This window comes from Rhododendron vialii, chromosome 6a (genome assembly GCF_030253575.1).
Source record: "Rhododendron vialii isolate Sample 1 chromosome 6a, ASM3025357v1".
Taxonomy (NCBI): Eukaryota; Viridiplantae; Streptophyta; class Magnoliopsida; order Ericales; family Ericaceae; genus Rhododendron; species Rhododendron vialii.
In genome coordinates this window covers 8,445,950-8,469,622 of record NC_080562.1, presented here as the reverse complement: position 1 = coordinate 8,469,622, position 23,673 = coordinate 8,445,950, and the positions used below count along the sequence as shown (strand labels likewise).

At 37.1% G+C, this 23,673-nt stretch overlaps 1 protein-coding gene across 2 annotated transcripts; it reads right to left on the bottom strand.

The window, feature by feature from the left end:
* Positions 1-6,868: 6,868 nt before the first annotated feature.
* Positions 6,869-10,869, bottom strand: LOC131329355 (transcription factor bHLH74-like). Of its 2 annotated transcripts, XM_058362453.1 has the most exons (9): positions 10,397-10,813; positions 9,313-10,116; positions 8,978-9,196; positions 8,824-8,889; positions 8,659-8,727; positions 7,793-7,864; positions 7,564-7,704; positions 7,386-7,467; positions 6,869-7,278 (listed from the first exon to the last, which is right to left on the bottom strand). In XM_058362453.1, exons 2-9 carry the CDS (start codon positions 9,754-9,756, stop codon positions 7,256-7,258), a joined length of 1,116 nt encoding a protein of 371 aa, XP_058218436.1. In that variant the 5' UTR covers positions 9,757-10,116; positions 10,397-10,813; the 3' UTR covers positions 6,869-7,255. The 2 variants fall into 2 exon arrangements, with proteins under 2 accessions (XP_058218436.1, XP_058218435.1); XM_058362452.1 differs by having other exon boundaries at positions 9,313-10,869.
* Between the last annotated feature and the right edge of the window lie 12,804 nt (positions 10,870-23,673).

The following is a 23,673-nucleotide window of genomic DNA, read 5'->3' as shown; positions in this document are numbered from 1 at the left end:
TAGTTTTTTTTTTCTCAACAACCTGTAGAATCCGTTCAGGTCGCGCACACACCCCTCTAGTGATTGACGTTCTTATCCATCCACCAACATTTTTGTTTTTTAAATTGTAAAAAACAAATTGGAGAGTACTTGTTGAAAGACAACCCAACCCAACCCCAAATTCTAACTCCTTTTTCTTCTTCTTTAATTGTTTTTCCTACATGGTTATTACATCCAGATCTTGCAATAATAACAAGGTTAGATCCAGAATATTAGAGTTGAATAAATATGGTGGGTGCATGGCGTTAACCAGTACTTTTCTTTACATTTAAGGGATCCACCACCACCGGGGAAGTGTACCTTTTGTTAGTATTTGTTAATGGTAACCACATTTGCATTTTGCTTTCAAACAAACACAACCATAAGAAAAACTCAAACCAACGTACCCCCCATAGAAAAGGACTAGAGAGGTACCACACTATCCACCACAATGTTCCAGATAATCTCCACTCCTCCTCTATGAAGTTTTGGGGCTCATTTTGTCAATTTTCGTGGCCCGAGATATGAATTTTGTGGTGGTTTATTTTACTGAGTTTATTGTGGTTGCTTTTACAAGTTTTTGTGGTGTTGGTTGCTTATGAATTTTGTAGTAAACCAAAAGCTGCACGAGGTAAAAAATGACAACTCATCCTGGTTTGGCAAAAATAAGACACTTGGCATTTTTTTTTTGTCTTTATTTAATTTTTTTGCATTTGTTAGTTGTCCATGTAGAAGAGTGAGTTAAGGAGAGAGTTTCATTTTATTTTAGGTAACTACATTCTTAAAAGTAGTATATAGTATAAATTAATATATAGTATAAATAGGAATACTCTTTCCTTGTTAGTTTTTTTTTTTTTGGCTTCTACTTGTATTTTGTATTACAAAACTCATATGATTGATGTAGGATTCTGTTGTAATAATTCTTTCTATATTTTAAAAAAAGAAAGAAAGAAAATGGATTATTCAAAAAGGATATATGGGAGGAGCAATAGACCGCGTCATCCCCCAAAAAATTAATCTTCAATTTGGTTTAAATGAATGATAGTATAAAAAAAGAATGCATTGTAACGGGTAGGGCAAAAACAAGTAATGTGAATTCCACGACGCCTTTCAAGTGTGTGCAAGTGTTTGTGGGAATGTCGATTAAAAAAAAAAAAAGTGTTTGTGGCAATAACTTCGACCCTTATCATCTGTCTGCTTCAGTTTTTTCAATTCCCTTCCGACGAAAGGAATTTTTACTTTGGCCCTTTCACTTCCTTCACTGCACTCGCTTGTGGGACTTAACGTCATATAATTCATGTGCGCGAAAGCTAGAGCGTTATTGAAACTCATTCCATGCAAACTACTAAAATTCGTGAGAGCAGTGCGATTATTGATAGCGAGAATTCATAGCATTTTGAAGGATTATATGACTAAGCGTGCATGAGAGTGGTAAACGTGGAAACACTGCAATTCATGTCCGTTTCTGAGGTACGACAACAATCGATAAATAAATAAACTAACAGCTATCGACCACCGGTCCTCTTACTGGCTTGTTGGCTAAAGATTAAAATCTATAGCCTTAGGTCGTGGGTTCGAGGATTGGTAGAGAGGGGAGAGGGGGATGGAGAGGAGTATTATTAGAGGTATTTTAAAATACCTTTTTATTTATTTATTTATTTATTTTGGGAAATCAATAACTGTACTGAATTGAAGAAAACTACTCGATTATATTTAGAGTCAGCCCCAGGGTAAGCCCCACAAGACATTGGGCTTGATCAATCCCGCCATAGGGCAACGGAAACAAAAATGAAAAACATAATGTAACCTTGATTTATTTATTTATTTGTACTTGTAATGTCCTTTTATTTTCTATGAGTTGTAAGCCCCGAGGTAAGTGAATAACCAAGTTTGGAGTCGGATTTGAACAACCTAAACATCGGGGCCAACACTGATTATATTGTGAGCCAGTTGTTACCTTCTGCTATTAATTATTTTGTTCATATGGTCAAATATGTTGTAGTACCAAAGGACAAACGGATCACATGTCTTTAATGGACTTACCCTAATAAATTGAACCCAGAAAGAAAATTCATAGCAAAAAATATATTTTATTCTTTTTAAGTAGTTTTATTTTGGTCTCTTCAATACGTTTATATCCTACCAAAAAGGCTGCATTATTTCATTATTTGCATGTGGTTGTTTTTCATTTAACATGGTATCGAGATCCGTATGATAATTTTTCCAACAGAAATTGTGGTTGAAAACGAAGGACATTCCGAATCTGAATCGTTTATTGCCGCAAGAAAATGGTTTGGATTTCCTCGAACACTCCTATCGGTAAGAGTTGCATTGGGACAATCACTGGTTCGAATTTGCTCAGAGACTCTTATCGATAGTGGATTTGGATTGTCTTTTTCAATCCAAAACTTGGATCGGAGAGGATCTGAACCCGAACCCGATACGCCAAATTATCAAATCTATATACAGAGAGGGAAAAACATACTAGGAATGCCATGTACCTGAACAGAATCAGCCCTGACCTAAAGCAAGTGTTGCAGTAGCTTTAGGCCTCCAAAAAATTTTGAATTGTAAGGACCCCTTCTACTTTTTTATTCCTTATTATAGTCCAACAAAAGATACCCTATTTTTAATTTTCGCTTTAAGCCCCCGAAAATTCAGGACTGGCTCTGTACTTGAAGTTGCAAAACTTGCACATGTTTTTTCAATAATGGATGGAATTGGCTATCCGTAGACAGCTAATTAAATACTTTATCCAATTTCATGCTTTGTGCCAGGTTATGAAGTAGATGAAACTTCAATTCAAAACTGGGCAACACATTTAATAGTACTCCAGAAGCAATGTTGGATTTCTCCCACAATATTAGGAGTAAGTTTTAATTAACTTTTTCAGGCTTTCTGGTTTTTTTAGTCTAAAAAAACTATATAGCTTTTGATCGAAGAACTTTTGTAATCTGAGTTTCTTATTTTTTAAAAACTTATTTCTGTTTTACGAGACAGACCATTCTCTCACAATACATCATTTTTAATTTCAAAAAATAAGTACTTGTTTTAGTTAACGGAACGGGACCTAACTCGTCTTTTACATCCCACACCGGAGAATTTGGAAAGTTATAAGTGGAATATAAGTATTCGTCTCTAAGGGAGAAATAAATAAATTGAAAAAGGATAAACCCAATTTGAAAGAAGTCACTAGAAATACAAATAAACCAAGAAAATTGAATTTGCGGAATCACATTTTCATTCCCTCTCAAGATTCTTGTCATACAAACTTGACCGGTTGGAAAACCAAATTCAGTCCATGGATTCATAACAGCCAAAAATCTACAGCAAAGAACCACCATATTACAATTGGGAGTTTTTTTTTTATAATCAGGTGTACGGATCAGCTTACGCGCTTCTCAACAATTGGAATTTCACGTAGCATTGGGCTTCGGTTTCTATTCTGAAATCTGAACAGGTTACGTGGGTTCAAGGTTTTTTTTTTTCTGTCTACCAAGGGCCTTTATAGTAGGCCAGTTATCTATTTGCCTACTCCTAAATGGAAATGCGTGAGTTGGTAATGTGGGGTGTGAAAATGAGTTCACTGATTTTTCCGCTTGACAAAAAAAAAGAGAAAATGAGTTCACTGGCCCTCTTTCACTCTTTGAACCATTGGCTTTGAGTATAGTTTGTGTAGTGGGCCGAACCTAACGGTCCGAACCCACATCTAGGAAGCGTGAGCCGAGGTTAGGGATGGAAGAGGTGGTCATGCTCGATCCCTGGTTCGGCTATAACTGAGGCTCGGCAATGAACGATGACACGCCCACCTGACAAGGAGAGTCATCAGGCTTGGCTACTTTCAGGGCTAGTGATTCCGTCAACTATTTTCCCCACAAACCGTTAACCCTCAAGCTTGGCCAAGGGTGGGGCTCGGCCAACCATGATGTCGCGTGCTTCCCCACGCGCTAAAGCGGTTACGCCAGAAGTTAATGATAAGCGCACATGGAGGTGCTAGCTCACACCAAAACGGTTACCAAATCTTATCAGTGACATCACAATGACATATATTAGCTGACTCGTGCAGAGCACATGCCCGTACTTTGAGAGCAAGTCAAGCAGACTCTATAAATACGAAGCAACCCTAGAAAGGTACACACCGCTCAATCCCTAAAACCCTAGCCTTTGGCTTTTGCTCTCTGCACATTCTCATCCTCTCGCCGGAGAGCCTTGCCGGGCAACCCCAGCCAGGTCTTAGTTGTGCGTTCACTGTGCAGATTAGGGCAAAAAGGCTAGGAAACACTTGAACCAATCGAAGAGGAGCTCAAACTAAGGATCAACGGGCCACACAGTTTGTCTAAGGGGGGAGTGATTTTCACACCCCATTTTTTGATATCCATACTCCCTTTCTTATTTTTTAGTGTTGAAAATGTATGTATTTTGTTTACTAAAAGACAAAAAAGGGAGTGTGGATATAAAAAATGGAAGTGCAAAAATCTATTCTTTTGTTTAATCTTAGGTTAGGAGTTCGAGGGTTTTTGGATCGGCGAGAGAGAGGTGAAAGCAATCACACAAAGAGGTACTCTAAAATACCTTCATTTTGGGGCAATTATTCTAGAACCACAAACACACACACTCGCATCTTTTTCTGAGTCCCACACATACTGGAGGTGTAATGTGTGCGGGTCTCAATGTGAATGTGAGTGTGTTTGTGATAATTACTTTTGGGGGGCATTGCGAAAATAAAATCTAGTTTTCTCCTGATAATTTCTTATATCCAAAAAAGGAAATTGTTCATGCTGTTTGGGTTTTTTTTCTTTTTGAGAATCGCATGTGAACATTGATAACACATGCCTATATTGAAGGAAAATTGATCGAATCCCTATAGTTTTCGCCCAACGAAATAATCCCTGGGCACACAACGGCAGATTAATGCATCATACGAACTCTCAACAAATTGATATCAAAGCCGCTGGCCACATTATTGACAAACTCTCTGCGCCTGGCCTCATGAATTGGCTTGCATAGAGAATTGTCAATGGAGTTCCAAAGCAACTCTCGATAGAGCAACAAGGTTCACGCAGGCCGGTAACCCCGGAATAATGTGGCTTGATAATGAAGTGTTTGTGAAGAAGTGGATGGCCCGGCTCTCGATTGACGGAGTGGGCGTGGAAAAAGCCCAATTAGGAGATAGGGGTTAGAGGGTGGTAAATTCATAATCAACTGAGAGTTTGGATGCAACGAGATCAAGGCCCAATGAAATGAGCCCAATGTGTTGTTCTTCAAAGTTAAAGAGAGATTTTGGTAAATTCACTAAATTGTTAGGACATTTGTGAATATTAAAGTCTCACATCAGATAAACAAAATAAATGTTGGGTTTTAATATTATATTAGACGACTCATCAGTTGCAGGCTTAACTTTAGTGGTAAGTCTATTTAATTTTAATTTACATATCAGGCCCAAGTGATGTGATGCGGCCTTTGCGATTTACTCCCAATGGAGCAGGCATATGTGCTAGGATAGATCACTTTATCGTACAAACTCCCAACGTAAGTTACCCTAAGTTAATGTCGCAGGGGCATTCATGTCTTTTCCTCAATTTTTTTGTAATTACCCATTATTGTTAATTTTTGGGGTCAATAGAACGAGTTTAACTTCTTTTTTTAAACAAACAAGATCAACCCTGGTTATATTAATACAAAAATACAATACAACGAAACAAACTACTCCCTCCGTGACTCCGTCCCTTTTTAAGTGTCATGTTTTGTAACTCCAACTTATTAAAAAGACATTATCATTATACCATTCACATCAACTTTTTTCTTCACTTGCCCTATTTACCCATCATCATTACACTTTTACTCACTAACTTTTCAAAATGGAATCTACTTTTAGGAACAAAATAGACAATGCAACAACTTTTAGTCACTAACTTTACAAAATGGACAATTATTAAGGGACAGCCTAAAATGGAATACTGGACTCTAAATAAGGGACGAAAGAAATACAATAAAACAAAATACAAAAAAGAAAAGCTCTGTGAAACCAGAAACCAGAGCCGGATCCAGTAGTCACCGTGAATTATAAGGTCACCATTTCCATTCATAAATAATGTCGCACAAGTTTGAATATATAAATATTTATGCCACGATACAGCTGCTACCAGGTTTCCTTGGTCCTTGGTGGTTCCAGCAGTCAAAATTGAGCCACAACGCCAAGGGTTCAAAACCTGGTAGGTGGTGGTGGTGGTGGAAAGTGGTGATGAAAGAGGTATTCTAAAATACCTCACTTTTTCTTTTGTTCAATAAAATTAAAAAATGTATCTACGTACTTTAGGGCTGAGAATAATTAACACAGTTTTTGTTCAAATGAAACACAGTTTTTGTTCACTTCGTTTTGAGTGATTCCTTGAGTATATAATAATATACATATAGTCCTCTCTTCTTTGTTTGTTGTTTGTTAATTGGGTGTTCGGGCCAATTTGCAAGCACTTCGACTGATCATAGAGTCTTAAAGTTAACACCCTGACAAACCTTAAGTGGTCTTTAAGATTTGAAATATTTGACGTTCATGAAATTCAACCTCGTAACCTCTAGGGAAAAAAAACCTTTTAGTTGCTAGCACATACCCAGTCGGCCTAACCTTGGCCTTAGGGTTGGGTACATAGTCCTATTGTCCTAAGAATATCAGGCAATTAATGACCTAAGCTCTCAAGTTAAGCAACTTAAAGGGAGAGTGAAGATCGAAAATCAACAGACAGAATCTTCAATAGTTCTAATTACGTTCACGAAAGGAGAAACGGAGTATGCAAAAATTATTTTTGACAGAATGGAGCATCATCGACGAAGTAATGACATGAAACTCAATAACAATCTCCCAAACCCATGCATTTTTCATTTCAACTTCATGCCCTTGTAAACTTAACTTCAGCCGAGGGCAGGTCTGAGCTTCAAACATAGTCATTTAATCTACAAAACCAATGAAACAATACTCCTCACCAATCAAACACATAGTTTTCTGGACTGAAATTTGGATATACATGATATTTAATCTAACATGGTCACGATCTTCTTCTGCTAAAAATCGAAGAAACAAAAGAGTTAGGAGCTGATAACCTATACAACTCTTTAAGAATTTTTTCTGCTTTCCAGTTTCCATAGTCGCCGGTTGAATTCAATGTGCAGTCAACATAGAGATAATTGAATAGCCTGTTAGAAGGAGAATAGAAGGAGAAACAATTTAACATCTTCCGAAACCTTATAGCTCCAATTTCGATCGACCTGCAGCAATGAACATACCAAAATTATAATTTATTCGTCTAAACTATCAAGAAACAATTAGGAGAGCTTTTCTGCAGCAAACTATCAAGTGAGCTTGTGTCAATTACCGTTGGGTCCAAGATTGCCAATAGCAGGATTAGAATCGTAACCCATTTGGAGAAGACTTTGAAGCTCGTGTTCCCACAGATTCTACATGTACAAGAAAAATTCTCATTTCAATGCTTTTACGTTAGTGCGAGATTTAAATAACAAGGGAATTTTCATCTTTGTTGATCATCCAGTTACCTGAGGCAGGCTGTGATATGGGGATGTACTTGGTATACCTGACAAGACTCCCTGTGGAATACCGGGTGGGTAAGGGTGAGAAGAGCTCATTCCTGGACCAAATCCAGGAATAGCTGCATTGCTGGCCCCCGAATGTAGAATCTATGCATAAGGAAAACTAAGATAAGTTTCACAAGAATGCTACATAGCAAAAGTAAGGGTTTTGACTAGTATGAGCAACTTAACTCACCTCTTTGGATAGGATTCTGTCTATATCAATATTTAGTTCTGGATTGACAGTGGCAAGTTTCATCGACAGAAACTGCAACATGAAAAGTAGGATATCATCGTTGAGTCTTGAAATATACTAGAGCCAAATAAGCCGATCAAGTTATACATGTTAACTTCTAGTTGAAGAATGGTACTCAATATCACATCGCTTTGATTGAGTTTGGACTTAGAAGTTCTCATTATAAAGAAGAGTAACCACAAAAGGATAATGCAAGGAGCTTATTCTATGGTTAATCAGAGCAACATAAGCAGAGTATTCTGGGCGAGTCAATCGTAATCAAAGTACACTAACAAAATCTCCTTATGTGTGGACCACATCTAGATTGTGGGGGAAACATAAGTGAGTTCAACAAAGCAAGCTACTATGGTTAATTAGAGCAACAGAAGCATAATATTTTGGGCGAGTCAATCCTAATCAAAGAAAACTAACAAATCTCCTTATAGGTGGACCACATCTAAATTGTGGGGGGAAAACAAAAGTGCGTTCAACAAAGCAAGATGCCCATTAATTTAGTTGCTCTTTCATGGAGGTGATTGATAAATCCATTTATTAAAACCCAAGCTTGTCACAAGGCCCTAACTCAGCCCATTTTCAGCTAATAACAAGGACTTGAAAACTATACCTTGTGTAAATGTTGAAGGTTCATGCTAAAAAGTAGAGTGCCAATTAACACATATTCCCTCACACTTTTCCACATTCTTACGCATTTTATATTTTCCAATACATGCTTTAATACGTATACCGAGGTTTGAGTGGTGGTTAGCATTTCCCAGTTCCGGATATAGAGAAACAAAGCCACATCTTATAGTTGCATTATCCAGTACCTCAACCTGCTGTTGCAGGGACTGCACATAATTGATAATCTCATCAAGCATTACCGCCTTCCCAGTAATCTGCAACAGGATAACACACAAAAATTAATCTGCTTCCAAATCAAAGCTCAAAGCTAAACGTTTAGTACCATCAGAAACTAGGCCACCATAAATTACCTTATTGCATCCGGGGACAAGTTCTTGAAGCAATCTCATTCGCTCACTAATCCTCTCTCTTCTCACCTACAAGGCAACGATTGTGAGGTTTCACAAATCTATGAAACATATAAACAAACTTGGTAGTATACATTTATTGATGTTAGGAAGGTACCCTTTCCGCGAGGCTGTGACTATTCGTTGCCTGGCCCCTTTTCGCCCTCACATGAATGTAATTCTCTTTAGGTGCTTCTCCACTGTCTGATTTGTCTTTCGCTTGTTTGCCCGTTTGCTTACCGCGGGAATTTGCACTTGGGTTATGTTCACTTTTCTGTTTCTTCTCTTCCTGAGAACTATCACCAGATATGTCCATTTGTTGCTCTCCCTCAGTATTCTATAATGAACAACAAACAATTTATCAACTTGGGAAGTAGTGATCAAAGGGCACTATCATCTTTAGAAAATATGATCATAAAATATCCAAACATAAATTTTTGGAACACTATTTACCTTACTAGGATTGAATGGAGAATTGGACTCTGATACTCTCTTTTTCCTCTTTCCGCAAGGCGAAATTCCCATTGTACCCTCTTCTGAAACTTGCTGGTCTCCCCCATTTGTCGAGGTCTTCTCAGTGCCATCTTCCTCATTTGGGGCATAATTTGGTAACCCAAAGGAACCAACCATTTCTGAGAAATTCCCACCACCCCCAAAGAATGGAAGCTTTGGTACCATCTCAACTAGACCAGAATCAGATGGGTAATGAACAAGGTGGGAGTAATTTGAGTTGCCAAAAGAACCCCCAAAATTCTCACTCTGACTCAGCGAAACAAGGGGGTCCCAACCAGAACCAAAGAAAGGGTTTGTTGTGTTCATCCCAGAAGTTGGGCAATTCAGAATGCTATCACCATTCCTTTGTTGAAATCCCATGTTGCCATTTTCCTCAGTACCCATTTCCTCAAAGTAAACAAAGGAAGTTCCAACTCCTATGGGGAAGCCCTTAACCCTTTGAAAAGAAACCCCCAATTCAAAAGTTCCCCCAAACCACAAGGAACTATATAAATATAAAGGCAAAAGAGGGTTTGACTAAAATTAGGTGGGTTATAGCTTGCAACACTAAACAAGGAACAAATAGCCTTTGCAGCTTTATAGAAGTGAGAAGGGGGTTAAAGCAAAAGGAATCCTCTCAATTGCAGCATCCAATATTACACATAGAAAAAGAAGAAGAAATCCAATGCACCAGGCATAAAATCTACACAGCACCAGCTAGTTATATCATATCTGCTTTCCAAGAACCCTAGGATCAAGCCTGCCCTGATGGGGAAAAAGTAATTTCCGAGAGACAAGAAAAAGTGTGAACCTTTCAGAGCATAAAGTGGACCAAAAAAAAAAAGGAAAAAATTAAATGACAATAGCTAAGTAACAGCTCACCAGACTAACCAAAAAGAAAGTAGATTCCCTTTTTCACACTCTTTTGTTTAATGGGTAGAATAAATTTTAAATCTTTCTCACATCCTCCACCCAATTTTTTGATTTTAAGAACAAGCTTCAAAATGGGAATAGTTCTAAAGAAAACCTTGAGATTGAAATATACCAGAGGTGGAAGTAGAAGATATGAATCAACAGCTGCACAAGAACCCAAAAAAGGGTAGTTGGATAGAACCCTTTAAAAGGTTCTCAGATGGGTACCCGAAAAGGGCAATAAAAGCATCAGAATTCTACTTGAATTCCACAGAGACTGGAAGGGGCAGAGGCATTGATTTAACAGTGGACCTAAATTGGGTGTTTGATAGAAACCCTAGAGAGCACCAAACGGTTGCTTGAATTAGACAAATGAGAGACCAAATTCATCAACTGGGTACTTGCAGAAAATTGTGATGGAAGCATCAAGTTCCTGCTTTACAGAGCAAAGACTGGTTACCGAGGGTAGAGAGAGAGAGAGAGAGAGAGGGGCATATGAAGAGTGGAAGAGAGAGAAAGCCTACTCCTTTGCTTACCTGCCCTGCCCTAACAGGTGACATGTTCTGTATGATTTTTAAAAGACAGACTAACTACTCTCCAACTGCTCTGGTAAATTATTTCTCTCCCCGTCTCTTTTTTTAGAGTACCGTATTTTATTTTGAGTTATTTCTTAATAAGTATTTATTTTATAAAATTAGTAAGTAAAAAATTATACATTTTTTATTTTACCTCTAAAAGTATATTCAATTTTAAAAAATTAGTGAGTAAAAGTGTAATGGTGATGTCTTTATAAAGGGTAAGTAAGAAAAGTGGAGGTAAAAGTTTGTATGAAAGTTGTAATGATAATATTTTTTTAATAAGTTAGAATTACCAAGCTAAACGCTTAAAAAAGAATGGAAAGAATGCAACCTAATCTTTTGCTTTTTCCCCCTTTCCCACCATACACTACTCCTTGTAACTTCTTCTTTTTTATTTTTTATTTCTACTTAAGATTATTATTGTACTGAGTAAATCCAGATTAACTTATGAGCACTTCGACCACTTTAAAGAGATTAATTTCACTGCTCAAAAAACGGCTGATTCAATTGAAGTTGGGATATTTTGCCCAAATTTTTGTTTGAAGAGAATTTTGTACAAATTGATCTAACAAGAATTATTAATATTACCGTTATTTCAAGTCTGCTAGGTAGAGATAAAGTAAACCTTAAAGCTCACACCTTGTTCATCCGACAGTATCTTCATGTCGCTCCTTGTTATTTTACCATGCGTTTTGACACATTTTACTACAAAAGCCATAACCGTGACAGTCACGGGGTATTTAATTAACTCCTACTTCGAAGTCTTGTTCAAACTGATAAACAACAACGGTGGGAACGGAAATAAAGCCCAAGGGCATTGCAAGGGCTACTTTGGCGAGGGTATCCGTTGTCCCGTTGGCTGCTCAACAAACGTGGCTAAGCTTCATCTCCTGAAAATACTATTTTGATAAGCAACCTGCAATCAAAGAGAATACTACTCCTCAAAAAGATATTGGGAATTTGTTTGTCTTTGAAGACCGCTGTGCTAGCATCTATTTTGATTAATTTCCACTGTGTCATGCAACAAGTCTTAGCCCCACTTGAAGACCATCTCGGATTGCCTTGAGTACTTCTGTAGCTAAAGGGAGATACTACACCAATATTAAGTTGGGAGCCCGTACGTAATCCCGCCTTCCGAGTGATCTCTGAGTACTCCCCCAGTTGTACCTAATCTGTTTCGGTCCATAGTTCCATCGATCCGTGTTCATTTTAATGCAATCCGGAAGATGTTTCGATCAACCAACAAGCTGGGTTGGTTTTTGAGGTTTAAACATTGGTATTCCATGTTGATTTTACACTTTCCAACATTGAAATTTGACTCAAACTCCATGATTGCTCCTATGGTGTTAATTTGAACAATGTTAACACTGGTCTTTTAAGCTACTCATGACTCAAATTAATTAGCCTATCCGTTCAAATTACCATCAAATTCTTCGCGGTTACTAACCACTCGTTATGTGACCAGCACATTACCTAACTTCGTCGTTTTTAGCATTCACTTCGGACTCGCGAAACAGATTTTAACTAAAATTCCAATCTAGCTTTAGCCTCCATCGAAATGAAACTATAAGGAAGGATCAAAGTAAAATCTGGGTCAAACTAATGGAGCAAAGCATGTCATTTTCCCAATGTGAAAACTTGTTAATGTTAATTACTACTAATAAGTAGTGGTATAATAATGTAACCACTGTTCAAAACGAGAAAGTAGGTAGTGTAATCCTTTGATGCCTCATTATGGATTTGGAGAGGTTCTTCTCTTGAAGTCCAAGTTTGCTTTTATTAGTACTTTTGTTTTGGTCATTTTTTTACTGACACATTTGCCAACTATTCTAACAGACCTCTCTTTGCTGTTCTACACTCATTTTTTTTCCTCTCAGTGACAACTAACCTAACAATTCTTTTATAAGAACACGCATCAATCATCATACACCTCAGGTTCATCACCCCCCATGAGCACCATCACTGGAGTTGCCACAAATTTATTTATTTATTTATTTTTTTTTTGAATTTATAGATTATGTTCAGTTGCTAGTTTGGAATCATGCACCAAGTGTATGTATATGTCAATTTGATGTATAATATAACTGCATCGAACAGAATGAGATGAATTCAAACCTATAGGAAATGCGATTATAAGACAATTTGACGAGAACATTGGTAAAATATCAAACCTTGCGGCTGAGATTTGGGCATGGAGGGATGTGCTAAAACTGGTCCATGAAAATCAAATACGTAGTCAGGAAGTTAAGACGAACGCTTCAACAGCGATCAGCCTCATGGTGAAAGGAAATCATTATCGGCAGCAACTAAGTAATCTCATTTTTATGGTTGTGCGGGAGATTTTGTCCATAGAAATTGAGCATGTGTTTAGTCAAGCAAATCGACGTGTGGATAAAGAAAAAATTATACTCAAAAATGTAAAAAGGAGTTTGATTCTTTCTTGGGCTTATCCGAAGCCTTGTGGGGCCACCTAGATAATTAGAATCATTCATTTTCTAAAAACTCATCGAGGACATGACATATGTTCAAAACCGTGTCGGTCGAATATTGTTTTACATGATTTCAAAACGTGAGTATACCTGACTTAAAGGGAAAATTGTGCTAAAGACTGGTAACAACATGTGTGGGCTCCAATTTTGGTGGTTGTCTACTGTAATGTCTTCCTATACTTGCAATCTAGAGGAATTCTTTCCACACAATTTCTTTCTTAACCAAGAGAGAGATGGCAGGGGCCCCTACCTCACCAGTGCCTTGACCATGTGGGTATGTGACACGTGTACAGCCAAGATTGCACAAGTGTAACATATCATTTCAATTGCAAAACTACACTATAGTGTGTTTTTATTATCAAATCGATAGTAGTATCTTGGATTATTTAATTGGACATGTCAGAGCAATCTTTTTTCTTTTTCTTTTGGCCCTAAACAAACACAAGGGAATAATGGAATCTCATCATACTACTATAATTTAGTACCACCTAGTCCTTTGTACTGTTTCCAGCTGTAGGTTGTAGTCTATTCAAACCGAGCGCTGCTATGGATACACCATTTGGCGTACACCAAATGTACTCAGCATGACCCATTTTGGGTCTCGCACAAATTATCGGAGCCGTTAAATTTTTTTTAAATGTTTTTTCTAAAAGTTCCTGTAAAAAATCAATTCGCCCAAATTTTGGTAAGGACTTGATCAACTCTTTGCTCAATTTCTTATCAGCAAATTATGTGTAGAACCAGAACCGATCAAAGTCTTTATCAATATCCTGATTTTTTTACGGGATCCCTTAAAAAAGTTAGTTAAAGATATTGAGCAATTCTGATCATTTGTATGAGACTCCGAAGTGGGTTCTATGAAACGCGGTGTACCTTTAGTGTACACCATTTGGTGTACCCATAGTTTTATTGATTCAAACCCCTTGGCTGGGGAAAAAACACGGTCAAACCACTAATCATCTGGTCAACAACTCGTCCGGTTGTGATCTTGCTGGAAATTGAAGCTATTCCGGAATTAACGGCTATAATTTTCTCCCAAAGTAGTGATCCAGTGTGAAACAGTATACTATTGTGGAAATGGGGTGGGATCTTCCTCGGCAGGTAATGATGGATTTATTTATTTTGGAGATAATTTTTTAATTTTTGGTAATTTTCTTTTGATGTTTAAGTGAAAAAACTAGTTGTTCAACTCGTTTGATGAGAAAGTAGAAAGATAAATAACTTGTAAAAGTAACCAATAAACAACAAAAATAAACTGCAAATCAGTCTAATAGTAATTTGCAAAAAACATATAACAAATTAAATTAAATTTCCGAAGTGGTGATCATTACAAGAACTTAAAAGTATCACTCATTTTGCAGTTTTAATGACAAAAATAGTAATTACGCTACTGTAATAAATTTTTCCCGCCATTTTCTTCCATTTTTTGGGTACTGGAAGAGCTCGTTTTTTAACCTATTGTAACACCCTATAACATTGAAAGCCCCTGATTTTTACAGAGAATTTGGAGCGCCCCAAAACGACAGGCTTGCTCGCCTTCTCTCACAAGCACGGGGAACGGGAGCTGCTGCTAAGCAAAGTAGGGGTGTTTGGCAGCGGTGTCGAGCGGTTGATCCGGCCTTTCATCTCGATACGGACGGCCAGTGCCAGTCCCGGGATTTGGGTTGCCCTAGCCCAACACCATGCTTTGTTACCTACTTATTATAAAGTCATACAAAATAAAATAAAAAATTTAATTAGTGCCAAAAAAAAAAGTTACATCGTTTTTTAGTTTGAATTACATCAAGAAAATCAACATTAAAATGTAAATCCCGTTTATAGTGCTTTATAATGAGCACGATCCGATTTAAAGAAAATAACTTTTTCTAACATTTTTTGAAGCAAAATTTTAATTGAGTCATTATGCTTTACTTATCCAAAAACTCGGAGCCCATTTCGCTATCTTTTGTTTTTTGGGTTTTATTGTTGATATATGTGATGAGAATGACTTGTCTTGAAAAGCATAAAAAGTTAAAAAAAAAACCCAAATGTCCAAAAATATTCTTAGTGGAATTGCACCTCATTTAAAATTGAGATCATTGCCAATCTCTTTAATCTTATATTGCGAAATGGTAGTTCGAAGATAAAAATAAAAACCGTGTTAATTCGCTCTATTTATTTAGCTGACTTTTTTAAAATTAAATGTAAGAATATATCATTAATAAATTATCGTTGGGAGGGGGAAAAAAAAGAGGTAGAACAAAAATTATAGATCGGAGGAAAACAAAAAGAGAGAGAAAAAGAATGTTGGGAGGGGAAAAAAAAGAGGTAGAACAAAAATTATACGTAGATTGGGGGAAAACAAAAAAAGAGAGAAAAAGAATGGAGGAAAAATAAGAAAGGGGCTGCCTGGGGATCAAACCGTAGAGCATTACAGCAAGCGAATGGCTGCCCCAGTCCGGGGATACCTAAGACCGAGGACTTGCGATGCTTATCCTGAGGTCGGTTCTGCGGACGGCTCGAATTTAATCCGAGCGCATAAAAATCTGAATTGTTTGTTGTGCATATTTAAAATCCAATTCGTCGTTTGTCAAGATGAACGAGGTATGGTCTCGACATTTCCAAAGAGAAAGCGAGGTGCTATGAGAGCCCACATGAGTTGCTGTGCAGTCAAAAAATGTGGGTGATATGATGGCTGTTGATTGATATCGTACACCTAACTTATCAGTGTGGGTACTCGCACCAAATCATTCTCCTGACTGCGTTCCGCTGTGGGGTTGGCCCTGGGGACTTTTATTAGATTCGACAACCATATGGAGTACGTGTTTCATGTTCTTGTACGTGTTTGAAAATTAGTTAAGTTTTTTCGATAGTGAAAAATTTGTAAATTTTTATTTGTGATTGAAAAATTGTTAGGTATTTTCGGTAGTGAATATGTTATTAAGAAATATCAAGTTATTTTCGGTAGTGAATAAGTTGTTGATGAGATTTTAAGTAGAGTTAAGGGGTGTTTCAACTAACAAAAAAACACTAAAAACTTAACGCATTTTACCATCTCGTCTCCACTAATAAAAAGTTTCAGCATTTTACCATTTTATTTCAACTAATAAAAAAGTTGTCAACAACAAAACTTTTTTTTGCTATTTGCTACCGTAACTCTACTATTTACTACAATAACTCTACTATTTGTTCAAGTAACTTTTTTGCTATAGCAACTTTACTATTTGTTTCAGTAACTTTTTTTGTTATAGTAACTCTACTATTTGTTTCACTTTAAGAACAAGTAACACAAATATTAAAAGTGCATTCAAATGTGATTGTATCATCTTGAACAAATGTTAATTAGAAGGAAGGAAAGACTACAATACACACCATTTATTTGGGTGTGTATCATATGCACTCTCCAAAATATTATGAATTATAAAGAAAATGTTACGAATCGTATTGCTAAAAAGTTACGAATCGTATAAAGGTTATGAGATATACCAAAATATTGTGAATCATAATGAAAATGTTACGAATCGTACTGTTGAAAAGTTAGGAATTCTAGAACAAAAGTTACGAAACACTCTAAAGCGTTATGAATAAACCACAAAATAGGTGCATATAGTATACCCTTTTAAGGGGTATGTATTGTAGACTCTCCCGAAGAAGTATGTTCTATCATCTTATTCATATCAAGCAAAATTTTGCAGTGAAGATGATTATGGAGAAATGAATAGATTGAGGAGGTTATGAATTATGATAAGTTATTTCCTATTACACTTTTCGTAAAGAGCGCTAGCTCCTTAGGCTTTTCATTGTAAAAGATTCATGACAGAAACACTTCTTTTATTTACTGTCTCTACATTTATCTAATATTCTTCCTTTTACAGTAGTGCGTAAAAAAACTAACTTAAATTCTCCCTTGAGGAGTAGTGTTGAGTAGTTAAACGTATCAAACCATTTCGGATGGAAGCAAGTGAATTGTTCCCTTCATGCATGCTCTCTTTAATTTCTTTTCAATCTCGCTTTATATTTTCTTAATCTTGAAGGAAATTTATTATTGATTGTGATGTAGAACACGTGGAGGCCCAATTCCATGATCAGCTAGACCGAGCCAAGCCCCGAAAGTCTAAACGGTGTTTAATTTCAGATTACCCAAATCTGCTAAATTCGGACGAGCTCAGAATAGGCCCAAATTTGGTGGGTTGACTTATTTTCGCGCTCCAGTCGATGCTCATAACCCTAAAGGTTGATGATGAATGGTGTTTTTTCGTCCCGATTCATTCGTTTAGGCTTTCTATTGCGTTATTTTGCCGTTTTAGGAAAGATTTGTTTCGTTAATAACTCTTAGATCGTAATTCCTTTTAAGTTGATTCTTTTTGGAAAAGTCTTATTTTTCTTTCCCGTTTTCAATTTTAGGAAAAGCCCTAAATTCTGGGACTTTTTAATTTCTAAGTTTATTTTTAGGGTTTCTAGAGTTTCGCCTATATAAAGGTTTGTAACTTAGGGTTTATGCAGCTTTTGATTAATAATATTGCAGAGATTTTCTCTTTCTTTCTTGTGCGCAAGATTTGCTCGTTGCGACGAGTTGTTTATCTCGTTTGGATTAGTACGCTAACTAATCTCTTCGTGAATTCCGCTGCGTCAGATTGAGGTGCAAGAACCTCAACATGCACAGTCGCTTAATATTGGTATGCATTTGGCTTGTATCAATTTCTATAAAGAAGAAAGACGGCTTTCAAGTCCAAGCAAAACAACATCAACTGTTGAGTATCCACGTACTACTACTTAAAACCCTTCAATAGAAATAGAATATCAACCGTTGAGTATTCACATCAACCTGTTTCATTGGTTCCGAAATTCTTGTCAATTCGAGGAAACCCACCTCCATCAGGTACAGACTTGAGAACCCTGTACTACATTAACGGTCTAAACCATGCATTGGTTGTCGAGACGGACGGCTAGGATTGCGCAATACATTCCTGCGGTGCACCCCTGCATTACTGGTCCCTGATTCCCATCAGGTACCGCCCAATCCTTTTTGCATGTGTTAAGCATCAGTGATTTGTACCAGAAAATGGTTAATAAAACCATAAACCACTACTACTAAAATACACCTAAGTGCAAACAAAGTAATCAAATAAACAAAATCCCCAAAGGATCACGCGTGCGGCACGGAATGGGCTTAGCGTGGGCCCACATAAGCTTAAGATCCACAAGTGTTGTGGTCCTGCCTAGCCAACTACAAAGCATAATTGATTATTAATTATGATACCTCATGTCATGACCCAAACTAAAAATAATTACTGCATTTTGATACCTAAGATAAGAGAAGAATCTCCAAATATTCTTTTTCCTTAATTATTAGATTAGATTTGCTCAACCGCTATCCCCTCCATTAAAAAAATGAGGCAATTGGGTTTTGCTTTACTTATTAGCTCACTTCCATGCCCTATTCATTCTTTTCGGGCCATAAAGTTTTAAACTATCGAAGAAGCTTTTCCTTAAACTTTTTCATCATGTGAAAAGTTTGCCTCCCCCCATTTTTTTCAAATTGTCCCAAAGTTCTCATTTTTCTAGTGGATTAATGCCAACAATCATAACGACGTTTGGTTCATTGTTTTCATAATCAATTTTAGAGAACACATTTCCAAAACGGATATTGAGAAACAAATACATTCTAACGCCGGCGACATTTTTGGAGTCTAAGATGAATTTTGAAGGAGGGCACCTATTTTTTTCACTATTGGCTAACATGTTGGGTGCTAAAAAGATTTTTTTGAGCTTATTAAAAAAGTTGGGGCCCCTTATTTTTACACATTGTTCAAGGGCCTAATGGCCTAAGGCTGCCGCTGTGAGGACCCTTGTCCCACATCGGTAAGAAAATGAAACTAAGGGTATTATATGATGAATCGCAAGCAGCAACTGCATAACTCGAGGTTAATCTGATGAGTCATGTGATTAAACTAAGAATTAGAATGTCGGCTAGTGCGGGTCATTACAGTTGCATGTCTCGTGGGTCTTAGCCTAGGCCTACCTTTGTGTGGTCTGTGTGCGTATATCATCATTTAACAAAACTGGTTCTCAAGATCAATATGTAAACATCCGTCGATATTTATAAATTACACCCTCCAACAAATCCAAATAGTAGTCGTTATATCCTGACCCACATGTTAATAAGCTTAGTGTTGGGGCTTGATTGACTTACCGTGTGCATATCTCATTATTTTAGTTAACATAACTGATTCTCAAGAATATGAAAACAACTTGTACGTTGATACCTTTTAAACTCTTCCCCAAAGTCAAATAGTGCTCTATGTATCACAACCCACGTTTATAATAAGTTATGCGTTAGACGCGATTCACTTTAGACTGCCCCACAATTCTTGCTTATATGTTACTTTTACCCATATTTTGCCAAGCAATAAGAGACTTACTACACATAAGTTCATATATAAGAGGACCACATTAGGACCACAGCCGATGTATAGCATGATTTGTTTATTTCCATGCACCCATAGAGAAAGTGAGAGATTGGTATATAGCACGGTTCATTGTTTTCAAAATCAATTTTGGAGAACTTCCAAAACGGCTACTGAGAACACAAAAATATTCAACGTGTGCATATCTCATCATTTTGGCAAAACTGGTTCTCGAGAATATGTCAACATCTGTTCGATATTTTAAAACTATATCTCTCTAAAAACATTTAAGTGGTAGTCGTTATATCCCGCCTACATATTTAATAAGTTAAACGTTAGGGCTCAATTGGCTCACCGTGTGCATATCTCCTTATTTTAACAACAGCACAGTTCTCGCGGAGAATCTGGAAAACAACTTTTTGTTAAATTTACTCTATCCTCTGGTTAAAGCCAAATAGTGCTCAGTGTATCACATCCCGCAAATATAAGTTTTGTTTTACGCGCGATTGATTCTAGACTATCCCACACCTCTCAATTATGGAGTATATGTTACTTTCACACTTATTTTGCCAATTGCAATGAGAGAATTAGTAGTATTGCCTTGTCCATGTCTATTAAAAATGTGACATCCAAACATAAAAGTTCATAAGAGAGGACCACATGCATTAGGACCACATACGACGATACAAAGCATGATTTTTGTATATCTCAACCCATGGATCGAGAAAGTGAAAGAGACTGCATCACACATAGAGTTTGTGCAAAGTCAAGTCCCCCATGTCCAATAAAAATAAATGGGGGAGCATGCGCAGAGGGGGATCGAGGTAATCATTTAACTTGCGATCCAAAACTTCGAAAGCACTAAGGCTGGCAGTTAAGGAAACTGGCAAAAACTATGATGCTCTGTTTGCTGCAAACTCATCAAACCCACACTGCGGCTCTCTGGTAAACAAAATCCCATTTGGTGCCACCATTTGAGTGTGTTTCCTTTTCAAGGAGTTTCTATTGTAATAAGTCACAGCGTGAAAAATGGTAAAGATTGATGGGGACAAGCCTCGGCATCAAGGCACACTGGCCATTGAGGACCGTGGCTTTCCTTCTTTTGTGGTAAGGTCCAATAATGCACACGAAAATCGGGGCTTTGTTGTAGGACTGAAAATCATCCCAAGATGCGATAGAGCTGAGTAGTAAGATGTTCAAGTTTAGCCTTACGTAATTAAGTAACTTAAATAGCTAAGGTGGTTGTGAATGGAAAGCGAAAAAGCGAATGCATGTCATATAGAACACTGGTTTTTAAGTAGCTCGTGACTCTCATATCCTCTTAATTAATTTCCTCCTCGCTAAGTTCTCTGCCTGAATTACGGGATCATGTTATTATGGGAACCAAGACCAACGTCCTTCGAATTTCAGTGTTATTGTTGATGATCGTGTCTTGTTTCTTTAGACGTGTTCCATGGGGATTACACTGTGAGGTTTAGCAATTCCAAGTTCCAACTATGTCGAGCAAGTTTGCTCGATCTAACCGTCCGAGAGGAGAAAAAGAATTTTACGGGAACTACCGTCCTAGCTCTCCCGTTCCTTCGCTTGGCAATCTAGGTCTTCCACCTTAGTGACCAACCAAAGGCGAGTAGAGGCCTTTGTTGTCCCCTCCCGTCAAGAATTGAGGCCTTATAATCCCTATTTACTAAACTTCAATTATCCTTTTTGAAAAAAAAAAGTAGTTCTTAATAAATTTTTTTTTTTAAAAAGTGGTGTTTTGGAATTGATGGTTTTTGGTCTTTAAATCATGGCAAGAATCTCATTAAAGTGTGAAATCCGGCAATAAATGGGCTTTTCCTTCTTTTTGTGATTGCATTTTTCTACACATCCTTGATCCATGGACCGAAGGCCAACAAGATGGGCTAAGCTATATAGAGTATGGGCCTACTAGGCAGTGGAGGCCCAAATTCACCAAGTAGGCCCAAAAGCATGTGCTTGGGAAAAGGTCCAAAAGAGACAAAATGATGAATAAGACTTGGAATATGGGCTGGGCCTTTATCGGGCCTGGTTTGATTTATATCTTAGACCTACTTTAACAACAGCTTGGGCACCCAACGCTCTTTCGCCACCGAACATTTTTGTGGAGTCTATGCACTTAAGACTGGCACTGTAAAAGCATGTGGTGAAGAAAGATGTTGGGTCATCAGTGGCGGTGCCCAAAAACAATAAAATAATTTTTCCGTAGTACACGGTGTAATTTTCTTCTAAATGCAGTACCAGATAACGATGTAGAATCTCGATTTTGATTTGCTCGGCTCCCATTCAGTTTTCATCTAGTGCTTTGATTGGTCAAATTTTGAGATGTTATAGACCCACTCAAATCCACAACAATGATCGGAGTAGTTTATCTTGAAGCCTAGTAAAAAAAAAACATGGCAAAAATTAACATGATCGGTAACGACAAATATGTGAAGGAATCACATTTGTAAAAAACCGTATGAATGACGCAAATAATTTTAAGAATTTGTACACCTATCGAATTTTGAAAGTATATGGGTCTATATTTGAATGGTAAAACTAATGAAAAGAAGTCATCGGTGTGCATATGTTGTTCAAAGTTATGTCAAACTCTTGTCCTTTCTCGCCCATACCCCATCGTTCATGAGAGCTTGTTTGGTTGGGGATTTTGATTTTGGATTTTTTTCTCTGCGCACGGTCTTCAATAATTTTTTTCTCTATTATTACTCTAATTTCTCTCTCTATCTTTCTCCACGGCTCCGTTTCACTTTCTCAAATAAGTACTTAAAAAATAATGATCAATTTTCAAACTTAAAAATAATAAACTTATGATTTTTATATTATTTTTTTACAGAATTTGATAGATCTCATCTATCAAGCAAAATCTTTATTGCAATGAATGGACGGCGAGGTTCAGTTTTCCTGTGAACACACTATGATTGTATGGAGTATATATCTGCAAGGAACTGACTACAATAATCATCTCCACAGGAACTGCAATGAATGGATTCTGATTAATTAGCTGGTGAGGTTGGGTAGGCCAGGATACTACTACTCCTATATAACTCAAAAACTATTGGTCCCATGGGAACTGGATGGGAGCAGAGACGAGAAGGATGTGAGAGGACGGAAACAAGGTTGGGACCCCCGGTACCGCAGGAGAGAGAGAGAGAGAGAGAGAGAGAGAGAGAGAGGAGGGGGGGAGGGGTTATAGTGGCGTTCAAATTAGTGATTAATTTATGCAACATAATTTTTTGATTTTGTTTTTATTCAAAAAAAAATTTTTGTATTTGTTAGTTTTATGCCATTTTTTTTTTGATTTTGTCCTTATTCAAAATTATTCTGTATAAGTTAATCACTAGCATAAACACCTCACACTGATACCATAAATGTCACAAACAATCAAATTCTCAAACGCTCACATAAATGCATGGGCATCACATACACTGATACCATAAATGTCAAAAACAGTCACATAAATATATGGCACCACACACAATGATACCATAGATGTGTGGCACTGGGACGCGGGGGCTCTGCTGCCCAGGGTGGGCAGCAGCCCCTGCCCACACTCACACACACTCACACACGGCACCGTTTCACACTCACACACGGCACCGTTTCGTTAAAGAAAAAAAAAAAACTCTTCCGCTTGCAATCCTAAGAAGCAGAAACGTGATTATGAGAGCCTTAGAGTTAAAATTTAATTATGTCTCTTTAGAATAATATAATCAGAATAATAAGATCTTCACGTCAATTCAAACGGATTGAAAATTGGAGCACTTAATTTTTTAATCATATTTTTTAATATATAAACGGTCTAAAAAATTAAGTGTGCCACTTTTTAATTCGTTTTTAATTCGTTTGAACAAGTACGAATATCTTATTATTCTAATCATATTATTTTAAAGAGATATAATTAACTTTTGTTTATAGGACTCTCATAATCACGTTTCTGAT